Source organism: Triplophysa dalaica, chromosome 17, assembly GCF_015846415.1.
Source record: "Triplophysa dalaica isolate WHDGS20190420 chromosome 17, ASM1584641v1, whole genome shotgun sequence".
NCBI classification, from domain to species: domain Eukaryota; kingdom Metazoa; phylum Chordata; class Actinopteri; order Cypriniformes; family Nemacheilidae; genus Triplophysa; species Triplophysa dalaica.
Window position 1 is genome coordinate 22,425,481 of NC_079558.1, and position 12,972 is coordinate 22,438,452.

General features: G+C 39.1%; 2 protein-coding genes across 2 annotated transcripts in view; one reads left to right on the plus strand and one right to left on the minus strand.

The window, feature by feature from the left end:
* Positions 1-7,457, plus strand: part of fmn2b (formin 2b) — a 36,143-nt gene extending 28,686 nt beyond the window's left edge. Inside the window, 2 exon segments of the mRNA XM_056771146.1 lie at positions 6,542-6,623; positions 6,713-7,457. Of these exon segments, the coding sequence (XP_056627124.1) occupies positions 6,542-6,623; positions 6,713-6,739 (109 nt within the window). The 3' untranslated portion in view covers positions 6,740-7,457.
* An 85-nt stretch (positions 7,458-7,542) lies between these two features.
* grem2b (gremlin 2, DAN family BMP antagonist b) lies at positions 7,543-12,434 on the minus strand. The gene is made up of 2 exons (XM_056771158.1): positions 12,038-12,434; positions 7,543-8,984 (listed from the first exon to the last, which is right to left on the minus strand). Exons 1-2 carry the CDS (start codon positions 12,043-12,045, stop codon positions 8,480-8,482), a joined length of 513 nt encoding a protein of 170 aa, XP_056627136.1. The 5' UTR covers positions 12,046-12,434; the 3' UTR covers positions 7,543-8,479.
* Between the last annotated feature and the right edge of the window lie 538 nt (positions 12,435-12,972).

The window sequence follows — 12,972 nt, forward strand, 5'->3', positions numbered from 1 at the left end:
TTTTTTTTGACCTTGGTAATGAAAAGAATACTGGAGCGGTACTGCCGGCTTTCAGTGGACGGATGGACTCTGGCGATAACGTCCTGAGCAAACAATTCCAGAGGATCCCCTGAAAACACTCCTACATTATTCATGAGCCTTTATCTCCACATCTGTCCCGAAACGGACGGCTCGTATCGCTCGTCTTCTGAAGCTTCACTGGCATGTAGATTAGGGGCTTTTAGTTGTGCGCCTCTGACCCGTCCGGGCACTGGAGCCGGTCGGTGGTAACCCGCGCCAAATGAGATTTCCTTTTCCTCCCGCCCCGTCTGCAGCATTAGGGCACGTGGGAACCCGTGAGCGTTTCTTGCTCCCTAATTTGTAAGCAATTTCAGGCAATTCCGATCCATCAAGCGTCTGGCCTCGCCGAGACGCCCGAGCGGTGAGGTTAGAGCCATGCGTTGGTCTGCCAGGGTATGAAACTGGATATGCGGCTTAAAATTGGAAACATAATTGATGGAGTGGAGCGCTTCTGCCCGTCCAGATGTAAAACCTTCAAACGTTAGTTTTTTTCTAAAGCAGAACCGTGCGTTGGGACCATTAGCGCCCCGGCCCCTGCGCTCGATACGATGCATCTTTATTGGTCACCTGGTGAAAGCACACTTTTGACTCCTGGAGCTCTAGTGTGGCATCTGATAGATGAGTTCCCAGAGACAGACGCTGGACGTCTTGCGTTTCCTTTGACATATGCTGCCCCGCTATCAGCCGATCTGCCGCTAAAGTGTTTGCCTTTCTCTCTCGATGGCACCTAAAACCCTGAAGAATTCTCTCTCTCTGTCGCTCGGCCCCAATTTGTCATGAATGCATGTGGTTTGTGTGCGCTGGAACAGACGGGGGGCTGTCTCTGCCCAAAGGTCCATCTGGAGCCGGTGGAGACGGATCTGTCTGACACAGAAAGCTCTCAACAGAGAGACGTGTCGCCCCGTCGGGCTCTTTGTCTCCTCCTCGTCTCTCTGTGTGTTTGTCCAGGAGACGACACAGATGGTGCGGCTCTCAGGAGAACCCTGAGTCTATTTGTTTCTTTAGGGAAGACTTGAACCCGAGAAGCGTCTCCACCTCCACACCTCACATGAAACTCAATGGGCCTCATTTATGAAACGAGCGTACGGTCGTCTCAACGCAAAACTTGGGACGTGAGCGGTTGCTACGATCAGATCTCATGACAGGTCTCAGTTGGTGTACACAAGTTTTGAGATGAGGTGAAGGTCTGTGTACGCTTTACCCTTTTGAGAACTGAAAAGGAAAGATGAGTTTATTTGTTCAGTAATAATGTAAAAAAACAAATGTAAAAATCGATTTGGATGCACTTATTTTCATTACATTAATAAATATTTTTGTAATATTTATCATACGATCATTTAATTATAGGAAATGACAAAGTTAATGGGTGCTTTGGTGTAAAAAACTTTCATGAGCTTTAAGCCCACTTCTAATTTAATTTTCCACAATTATTCACAATTAACATAAAATATTTCTAAACCTACATTAATTAATTACAAGCACTGGGTCAGTTAACCTTTTTGCAAGATGATAGATCTGTGTATGACAAATGTGCATTTTTATGAAATTGTAAACACACAAGCCTTGATGGTTTTTTATTTGTGTGATCTGTGGGCTGAAGACCGCTGGTCCTGACACTGACAGATCTGAAAGAGAACATAAAACCGTGTGTTAGATTTAAGCAGAATGAAACGCAAGATGATCAGCATTAGATTTTGAACCTTTATCCTGTTTAGAAACATGCATCTGTCTCCTCAGCCGCGGACCATTCTTCACCTAAATGAAGAAAACCGCATAACAGCATTTATATATGAACATTGTTCTATAATGGCCCTTTAAAAATGATCAGTAAATGATATCTACATTTGTTTTTACATGAACGCATTAATGTAACTTAAACCAAGTTTTTCAAGACTGAAGTCAGATTCATTTGGTTTAAAGTTAAATGCATTATACAACCAAACTCATTTAAAGCAACAACAACACTTTCAGTGTAAGAATAATAGTGAAACGCTAATAATAAATACAATATTTGTGCTCATATTTACAAACATAAATATCCAATTAAAAAAAAAAACTCAGCTGGATTTCGGTTCACTACACCAACCGCAGCGATATCTTTCCAAACTGTTTTTACCTTCTTTGATTCCGCTTTTCAAGGTTAAGATTTTAATTTCTAAATCGTAAAATTTCTTTTTTGGCCGGATTACGTTTCTCTATGTCACAAAATCTAGGGGCGAGGCGTCTACACCCTGAATTTATAAGAGCGTGATTAGGGCTGCCACAACTAGATATAATAATCGATAATGAAAATAGAATTTCAATGTGGATTAGGTGGTCTGTGACGTCACTTGTGAGCTGTGCAGTTATAAATCAAGCACGTCTTCTTTAGGGCCGGCTCCAGGCATGGGCAGGGGTGGTCTGAGCCCACATAAACCTATGTCTTGCCCACCCAATGAGAACAAAATAATAACACAAATATTTGCAGTATTTTTCTATTGGCTGGAAGCAACTGCACTCTTGACTCACAGAGCGGCTTTAGTTTGTAACAGAGAAGCATCCTACATGCTAGAAGCAAAATACTGTGCTAAGTAATTTGAGGCGCACTGCACGCTTGCTTTGAGTTTATTATAAACAACATGTAAAAGGAATTGTGCAGTAAAGTCTGATTCATTTTTTTATTTTATTTTTTAACAAAAAGCTATTATTTGGTTGCAATAGGCTAGATTTTAACCTGTTGACCGTCAGTAATGACTGAAAGCTGCATCTTTGTCTCTTCATCTCAAAAATCCCAATTCATACTGCAGGTGGTAGTGAAACACTGTGCAAAATAGTTAAGAAGCGCTGCACGCTCACAGACCTCATAAACAACAGCAGATATGATGTAAAGTTCATTGTGTCGTCTAATTAGATTCATTCATTAGAACGGGAGTTTTTCTTGAAACTAAACAGAAGTCAGTGATCATTCAGTGATGGGATTGTTCTTAGCCCACTTATTTATATTTATGTCCAGTTTACATAACCGGTTTATTAATATGTAAAACATCAGTCAAATCAAACACACACAATTACTATATAAAAGGCAATAATCAACAACAATTCTTTTTGTTTTAATCTTCTGTAATGAATACCGGTTTATATTTATAACATCACAAATCATTTAAATCCTGCACTTGCAGTCATATATTGTCGTGTTTGTTAAATCCACCAAAAGCTACAGTCAGCAATATGAAAGCCTGAGAGCATTACAGTAAACTAATAAAAAAATTAGGGTTATTTCATAAAACATTATTTTTTTACTTTTTCTAACATTCTCAAACATTAGTTTTGTGTTGCTTAGAAACATTGCAAAAAAACTTCATATTTAGTTTTGTTTTAAAAACGCAGATCGTCTTTTCTGTTGCTATGGGCCGTATTTCTCCACTTTTTGTGCCTCAATACCCTGATTTGGGGGTTTATTTGGTGGGAAGTAACGAAATACATTTACTTGAGTACTATACTTAAGGATACTTTTTTGTGGATACTTTTTACTGTAATTCACTACATTTGAATGACAAATATCTCACCTTTCATGCCCACCATAAAGGCTTTTCATTAGTGTTCATTAGGGAGAAGGCTTATGAGTTCAGTTGTGTATACTTTTCCCATCTCTGATTTAGTTTTAAGCAAAAGATTTTATTAAACTTTTCTTCAGATGAATTAAATAATCTATCATCATAAGAATCGTGAGTGGTGGATTACAACTGATTTCAGCCGCCGCATTTATCAAGAGACGATCATTCGTACGATGTGTTTGGTGGCATATGAATGTTTGATGAATGGCTTGTAAACCCTGTCGTAAGATGATTTCTGCACTTGTTTCTACGTTAGACTGATGAACGAGGCTCAATGTTCTGTCATTGATGCGTCTCATGTCACTTCACACGTTTTTCTCTCTTGCTTCAGAAGTCATGTGTCTCTGCTTCTAAATGACCTTTAGTTTCTCTCTGTTCATTCTTCATGTGTGAACATTTCGCTCAACGCCACCAAAACACACACAGTCTAGTGATGCCTTCAAATACTGCCTAGGTAGTTCACTAGGTGTGGACTGAACAAGTAAAGTCACTGAGTGTGTTCTGTGAACCAAATGTCTCCACATCAGTAATAACAGAAATGTTCTGAAATCTTAGAGAAAAACTGCTTATAAATCAAAGGAAATGTGTGTGTGGCACTAGCCTGATGTTAAGCGCAGTGACGTACAGAACATCTGCACCACCGCTGATCCGTTCCCTTCTCTCCACCCCACGCTCTCCTCTCAATGAGTGTGTTTACATGCACAGACGTACTCCCATTATGCTTAATAAGCTGATATATGTAAGCTCATGTAAACATATAAAATGTTTTTCTTTTCTCAGGGAAAACACATAAACACGTAAGCAAAAGCCGCTCATCAGAGGTAGTTTTTGGCCCATCGCTATGATTTGGCGCCGCATGTAAACGCCTGCACCGGTTTATGTGCTCATGTCTGACAGCGCAGTAGGTAAAGTCCCAAACAAATGTCATAGTAAAATAACATATGAAAGTCCGCTCTGGAATCATGCAGTTGATGTAGAAACGTCAAAATGAAGAACAATTGTTGCATATGCAGGTTCAGCGGATATGAGTAGAGATTTATATATTTTTCTCAAACTTCCATCTAAAGGTGGTTTTTGTGTAGCTGGTTTATACTGTGCATTTAAACACGTGAATCAGGTTTCTTTTTAAACAGGTTTTTGAAAGATATCACTTTAATTTGTGCATGTAAACACACTCTGTGTCTGCCTTCCTGTCTAAAGCTTGACAAAAGCAAAGCAAAAAAAACCACAATGTAAAAATGCTCAGTGCCTTCATGTTATAGTATGTGTGTGTTCTGTTGTGTTGTGTGAAATGTCATCTGTATCAAACACTTAAATTCAGTCTCATATAAACTCCCAGAGAGCTGTGTGTGTGTCGCTTCTGGATCAGATGATGACCTGGAACTCAAACACAACCATATTTAGAGCTGAAGAACGAGATGGGTCCGTCTCTCTCTCTCTGTGGTGAAGAACAGGGGGATGTTTTTACTCTCTCGAGCTGCTACTGATGTTGAAGAATCTCTCTCTGGCGCTCATAAGTCTCTCTCTCCTGTAAACATATCAAACAGTCGGAGGGTCGGGAGAGGCAGCGCTCTTAGCAGCCGAATACATCACAACAAATGATCTGTTTGTTTTACACTTCAGTCCGGCGGGCGGACGTGACGCCGCAGTGATCCACTGACTGCAACTCCACACAAAAATCTGTCTGGCTTCATGAGTGTCAGCTCGCTGAGGTCACCGGTGCTCTTCAGACTTCAGCCGCTTTGTGTTTTCTTCTCCGTTGTGTACAGAACAACTGAACACTTACTACACACTCATTCTCCTTGAATACTCTGAGCAGATTTGACTTCAAATGTATTTCTGTGCCACTTTTCAGTGAACAGAAAACATTGTGGAACAAACGAACATTAATGAAGAGTTTGGTTCCAATATGAGAGACATGCTGTGACAACAGTTAGGTTTTTAAGCTGGAATTAGTGTCACAAGTACCCCAGGCACATCGTTTATAAATTGTTGAGCATGAAACACCATAAAACCGATGAGAGCTTCAGATCTTACAATGTTTCTCTATGGCGCTGAAACCTAAAGTTGTCCGAGTTCCGGTCCCCGTGATACTCATACTTCATATTCCTATATTATTGTTATAAGTGTTTAGTATTGTTATTGCTACAACATCTATGAGTTTGGTTCCAAAATGACAGAACTCAATCATGTTTTTTTGTCATGAATTCCAATTAATATCAATCAAACTGCAGCTGGTTTGTTTTGATTTGAGCCGTTATAACATGATAATACAAATATAGTTCACTAACACAATAAAAACACGATTTGGGAAAAAAATGTCATGAACTAAACTCATCAAATATAGATGTTCTAATGAAATAGATTCATAACAATAATATAGAAATAAGAAAAAATATAAAGAATCTTAAATGAATTTTATTACAGGATGGTGGTGTCAAAACTTCAATACGTGAATTGATTAAATCTGAATGTTTGATGTTGAGGTTTGAGGTTCTCTGTCTTTCTGTCTTTTGTCTGAAATGTGTTTTGCGGATCTTCTGCGACTCTCGTGTACCCGAAACATGGCCAATTATGGGGCTTTGGTTTCATGGACCGGTTTAGAGGTCAGAAGAAGAGCGAGACTTACAGCACACAACTCATGAGACGGAAATGAGCGTGTCCGAGCGCACACATCTGTCAGGATGAGTTCAAGTGAACATGTCTCGTGTGCTTTATGTGTGATGTCACACTGAAACTCTTCAACAGGTCACGGCATCAGATGAAAACACTCAAGAACCTTAATGAAGACACACTATCTCAAATGTTTTTCTTTCATGATTTGTGTTTGAGAAATAACTTTAGAGTTGAGAGGTTTGTCGTTCATTCACTCTGATGTGTGTGTTCAGGTTGAAAGCGGCAGAAGAAAGCTTCAGACAGGTGAAGGAGAAAGCCACATACAGCATCAAACCTAAACATGCCTCTGGAATCGTAAGAATCTTTCTTCATTCATCTCGTCTCATGACAGCTTTAATGCAGATGTTGGTTTGCATTTTATTTGTCTGCTTTGTGTCTCTCAGAAAGCGAAGTTGGGAATGAAGATATAAGAGATGCAGCTTTCACTGGCATCTTACAAGACACACACACACTTCAGCTTCACTTCTGTCATCTGAGAGATGGACACAGGAAGTGATCTTTGCCCTCCGAGTGTGATGTCATATCCTGTGTGATGAAGCACGATGACCTACAACAATCATTTGTTCACTGGAGATCTTGAAGCAATATCATGAAAAAAGTGTCCGTTTTATTTTTTAATACACGAGGAAGAAATGAAGAACAGAAGAAGAGAAACTGCGCGTCTGGATTTACGCAGTCAAAATATTAAATCATGAAGTCATCCGGCGGTTCAAAATGACTTTTAAATTTTCAGCACATGGTTTTCCCTCCACCTGCATTCTTTGACATCTTGAAAGCACACTACAGGACCTTAAAGAGACACTTCAGAATGCACACCGATACAGTACAAACAGTAGTCTCTCTCTCTCTCTCGTGCGGAGTGCTGCGGCGTCTGTCACTCATCCACTTCAGTGTTATGTTTTTTCTCTTTTTTTGCTGCATTAACACAGTTTCTCATAATGTATTTAAAATGTTTTTTTAATTAATGTAAATGATGATATTAACATCTTCATGTTGCACTGTTTGTGTTTGTTTTTAGCATGTTTGTGTTGGACGGATTGTCTGCTCTCCATGTGCAATAACTGTTGGTATCTCTGATGGTTTTGAGAACGGTGTAATTTATGTAAAATAAAGGGATTAATAAATTCAGATGTTTTGGTTTCATGTTTGATGTGATTTGAGATTTACTTGAACACAGACACAAGATGATTCACAGCACAAGACGTCACACTTTCTGTTTTTAATCTGCAGACGGATGTGGAACCGACAGAAGTGAGTCGGCTGACAGCGGTAAACTCTCAATGAGACTTCAAAACATTTACTAAAATAATTGTACAAATAAATGAACAAAATATATAGAACAAGTTTCACTTCAGCTATTTTGTGTTCATCTCATGTACAGTATGAGCATTCTTATATTTATGCACACATTCTTGTGTCATCCGTGACCTCTTTAAAGGTACAATTCTTCCATCATTTAATCAAAGCGTAAACTTTCTTGGACTTCCTTCTTTGGAACACAACAGAAGATATTTTGAGGAATGTCGATAATCAAAAACTGAACCCCATTGACTTCCATTGTATGAACACAAAACCACTGAGACATTTCTCAAAATACCTTCTTTTGTGGTCCACTGAAGCAAGACTCTCACACAGGATTGAGGGGAAATGTGTTCATTTGCAAAAACTCAGTTATGACACGTTTCACGTTTTTTAATGTTATTTTACAAGTAATATCGATCAAACCGCCGTTGGGTTGCTTTGACAATATAATAATACCTCAGAATCACTAACACAATAAAACATCAACATGATTTCTTTAAACTGAGTTTTGCCCATAAACTCTTTAAATGACGACAGAATATTGTTTTAAGGTGAACTGTCTCTTTAAGAGTTGATTGACAAACATGTCGATGTGTTTGTGTTCTGTTAGGAAAACAAAGTTCTACTAGAAATACTTGAATGTTTCTCTAGATATAAACATTTATTACCATAATTCTATAGAATCTCTTAAACACGTCAGAGTCGAGCAGCAGCAGCGGGTTTGAGTGTCAGTTTTGTTCGCTGACTGACTGACTGACTTACTGAAACGTGCGCGCTCTCGAGCGTCTCTTCGGTGTCACGCGTCAGCCAGCAGCGTCTGAAAAAGTGACGCAACGACGCAGCGTCCCTCACCGTTTGTCCGCCACGCTCACCGACATGCAGCGGCACTGTTTCACGCGCTGGATCTTCCGGTAACGGAGCGGCGGCTGCAGGTCCGGACAGTCGAGCTCCACCGTCAGCGTGGTGAAGCGTTGCGGCCTGCAGAACGCGCACGACTGAAACGACTCCTGCTCTTTCTTCACGTGTCGCGGGATGTAGAACGAGTTACACTGGCCGTAACAGAACCGGTTGATGACCGTCCGGCTCTTACAGCCCTCCTGACTGACCGTCTGCCGCAGCGGCTGCGTCTTGCACCAGTCCCTCCTCAGGTACTTTCTCTCGGTCACCACCAGCGCCTCCTGACTGGACGCGAGCACCTCCTGCTTGCGTCCGCGGCGGTCTGACGTGTTCGCGTTGCTCTTGAAGGGTGACGGGACGGAGCCCTGCGGTCGAGTCTTGCGGCTGTCAGAGACCCCGAACAGCGCACCGGCGGCGGCGAGCAGCAGCCACCACAGCGCGACCTTACGACTCATCCTGAAACACAGAAACCGAGTTAGAAATACCGAATGAACGATAAACCGAACTCTTCAAATGAGAGAGTTCTGACTGAGAGGATCTTTGTAGGTTCCTTTAACATCCACAAAACGGACGCAGTAGAAAAATATACAATCGACTTTATACAAGAATGTATTAAAGTATTTAATGACTTATTACTAATTACGTATTATATCCTACATCAACGTTGATAAGTTCAGCGATTGAAGCGTAAACATGAAACGAGACTTTTAATTCACTCAAATCAATTATATAAAAATATTATTCACTGACTAAAGTAATACACATAGACTTTGACTTTTGATATAATTTCCACTATATGTTTTACGCAAAGTATCTAGTTTAAAGACATCAGAAGTAATTATTTACACTACAGAAAAAATTGAGTAATCATTACTGTACTTTTCAAGGGTGAAGTCATTAAAATACAGGAACTCATTAGTTACAACACGTGACACACAACACTGGCTCTCATCTGCTGTCTGGGATGTGAACATATAAGTTGTCATTCATGCGATTTATTTTGAGGTTTCAGGCTCTTGACCCTTAACACACAAGACACTAAAATCTCCTCAAACCGACCAGAGAGAGAAGGAGATATTTCAAGAAATGCGCTCATATTCACTTAAGTACCTGAAGTTAAGCGTCCAGAGATTGTATGTTCACACAGAAGAACACACTTATAGTTTCAACACAGCAGTCACATGCACTTATGAGAGCTTTGGGTTTAAACTCAACATATTTTCATCTTCTAGAATCAAAAAACAACTACACACTTTATCAGCACTTGACATTTTACGGCTTCATTACACTCTTTTATTTTCATTCCTCCGTTTTATGTTAAAGTTTGTTTCAAAGGAGACGAGAATGATCAGATGGATGTGAGAGTTTGTGAAGCTCATCTTTCTTTTACTTAATTGAGCTGATGAAACATTCTCTCTGTTGAAACCTGAATGAGAACAGTGAAGAGATTAAGGCACAGAAGAATGATGTACATATTTTCCTTCATGTGAGTGTCAGACACACAACACACACGTGTGCTTCACTATCTGGGAGATGAACCGTGTTATCTGTCAAGTACAAACACTCTTGAGCTTCATACGCTTCAGAACATCAGTCAAGTGATTTCTCACACTAACACATTTCAAAAAGAAAAGAAGTGATTATGTAAAATAACAAGTGCATCTCATTACAGAGTCACACGACTCATTTACACTTCAGATCAAATACTAAAGATGTTTGGATGACCCACGGCTGAAACACATGTTCATCTTGTCTATTTGTTTTTACTTCTGCTGTTATAATAAGTGTTCATTCAGAAATGAAAGTGTGTTAAATGTGTGTGTGTGTGTTTGTGTGTATGATATTTCACACTGAAGGTGCCCTGCAGTTTATCTGCTGAATAAACCACAAGCACACAAAGTTAAATAGACTCTTCAAATAATCTGCTGGTGTGTGTGAAGGTCAAGAGACGACCTCTGTTCTCCGTCCTGACACAAACACTGAACACAAGCCACAGAAGCGCTATAAATAAATCCTTGATTTAAAAAAACACCAACATTATAAAAAAATCAGTTTAATATCATTTAAATTCAAGTCAATCTGATTATTAATAATTTAAGGGCGCTCTTGTGCTTAAGTTTTCAAGCTGAAATATGTGAAATGTTTGACAGTGTCTAGTCATGTTTATGAAACACTGAATGATGATTTCTGTCAGATATGAGATGTTTTATTAGCAGTAAATGTGTGTGTGGAGTGAAATCAGACAGAATCACTTCAACTTATCTGAGAGTTTCTTCATCAAACTACAGGATTATTGATGTTGTTTATCTGTTCGATTCATCTCTGTTTCATAAACTACTAGACACTGATTCACAATCTGTACAATTACACAAATGTTTTAGATTATTAAAGTACATGTTTCATTTTAGTTTTCTACTGTAAAGTACTTTTGAGCAGTTTGATTCTGTGTCATTTTTTCTTAAAAATAACAAACATGTAAAGTGTTATTTAAAGTCCCTTGAATAAACTGCCGGATTTTCATTTGTACATTTTTGGCTAAGAACTCTCATCACAGATACAGTAAATACATTAAACCAAACTTTTCCTCGAGCGAAGTTAAATAAACACATACAGAACATCAAAGATTGTCATGAATGTTTTCAGTAACACTGATTTGGAAACAGCACAATTTAAATAAACTTACAGTAAAATAATGACTAAAACTCTTTGGTTAAAGAGGCAGGTAAAGAGATTGAAGAGAGCAGCTGATCTCAGACCAGTCAGATGTGTTCAGATAAATGAGAATCTGTCTGATAAACCGGAACATAAGAGACGAGCGAGTGAAAGTTGTGTGTTTATGATCAGTGTGACGTTGGTCAGTGTGTCACAAGAACTCAACACTGTTTGTGACCGACATTTAAAACAAAACAAAAGAAAAGTGCTGATTATAAAGCTCACACAAATCCTCTTTACACACAACAGTGCTGGGGAGAGAGATCTCCAAACCACACAACAATAATCCACTCTCACGACCTCCAAAGTGGACTTGACTTGTAGTTGTGTTTGATTGAAAGACTTTTTCGCACATTTCTACACTAAACTCACATGTTCAGCTCTGAGCATCATTTCTTTTTCAAGCACATTTAAATCTATATATCAAGCCAAACCTAAACAAAGCAGCGGATTTAAACGGCAACATGTCATGTGACTTAAAAGAATCCTACGGGAATAGAAAACTTTAGTTTACTGAGTGTTTGTCAGAGTGAACTTTCATCATCTAAAAATAAAAGTTCTAGTTCCTCTAGAAATGGACAATGAGGTGTATAGCAGTAACTCTGAGTACACAATTGAAGTTTATTTACTTGAACAGGAAAAAGCCGAGCAGTTTAATCCCAAATCGTACTGAAAGAGTCCACAAGTAACTTCTTATTCGTCATCAGTACACAAACCCCTCAGTTCATCATCACAACACTGAACTGTCTGGAGAAAAGAAGCGTCACGTGTTCAGCTCATGTGTGTTCATGACTCACCTGCACATGTGTGTTTCTAGTCAGAGGTGATGGAGATGTGAAGATTTGGAGATGCCCATGGACGGACGTTCCTCAGGATTCTTCTCTCCGACTGGATTCTGTGTCACTGGCCCACAGTGATGAGTTTAAACTGGACCTTCACTCTCCCGTCTGAGACCTTCTGAAGGATTCTGATCCACAGACACTTTCATTTCTCTCTAGAGGACTTTATAAATCTCTCTCTCTCTCTCTCTCTCTCTCTGAACTCTTGTTTCTGGCTTCACCCCTCCACTCGCATGTGAATCTTATCACCCTGCAAGCTTTCGATTGGCTCTGATCACCAAACAAATCATAGACCTACCAAAACTCTCTCTCTGTCTCAAGACACTCCTCCTTCATATACTTTCTGTTTTAAACTGATGTTTCTCATTTGCTCTCGCTCTCTCTTTCAAAAACTAACACACATCTATTATATCTCCAATCCAAATACACATTACGCATTATATTTATGCCGATTCTTTGTCTCATTACATAATAACAGTAAAGTCATATGAAATATGTGAATGGAGTTCAATAAAAAACATTTGAAGATTCTTGTATTTATATATATTATTTATATTATTTATGTTTCTCGACTTGATAATTGTAATGCTATGTGTAAACTGGTTTGCCTGAGGGCTCTATAAGCAAAGTTACAATTAATACAAAATCCAGCAGACAGAGTTTTAATGAAAACTAAAGGGAAACACCAGTTTCAATGGAATTACAGTTCACCAAACAATAGATCTTATAATGATATTATTAGTCTATCTGGCACCTACATACATTTCTGATTGTCTGTCAAAATATATTCCAAATCCTACTCTTAGATCCTCTAGTGCTGGTCTAGAATATCAATTTCAGGCGATCTGGTGTAAACTCATTTAGTTATTATTCTCCAGAAATGTGGAATTGTC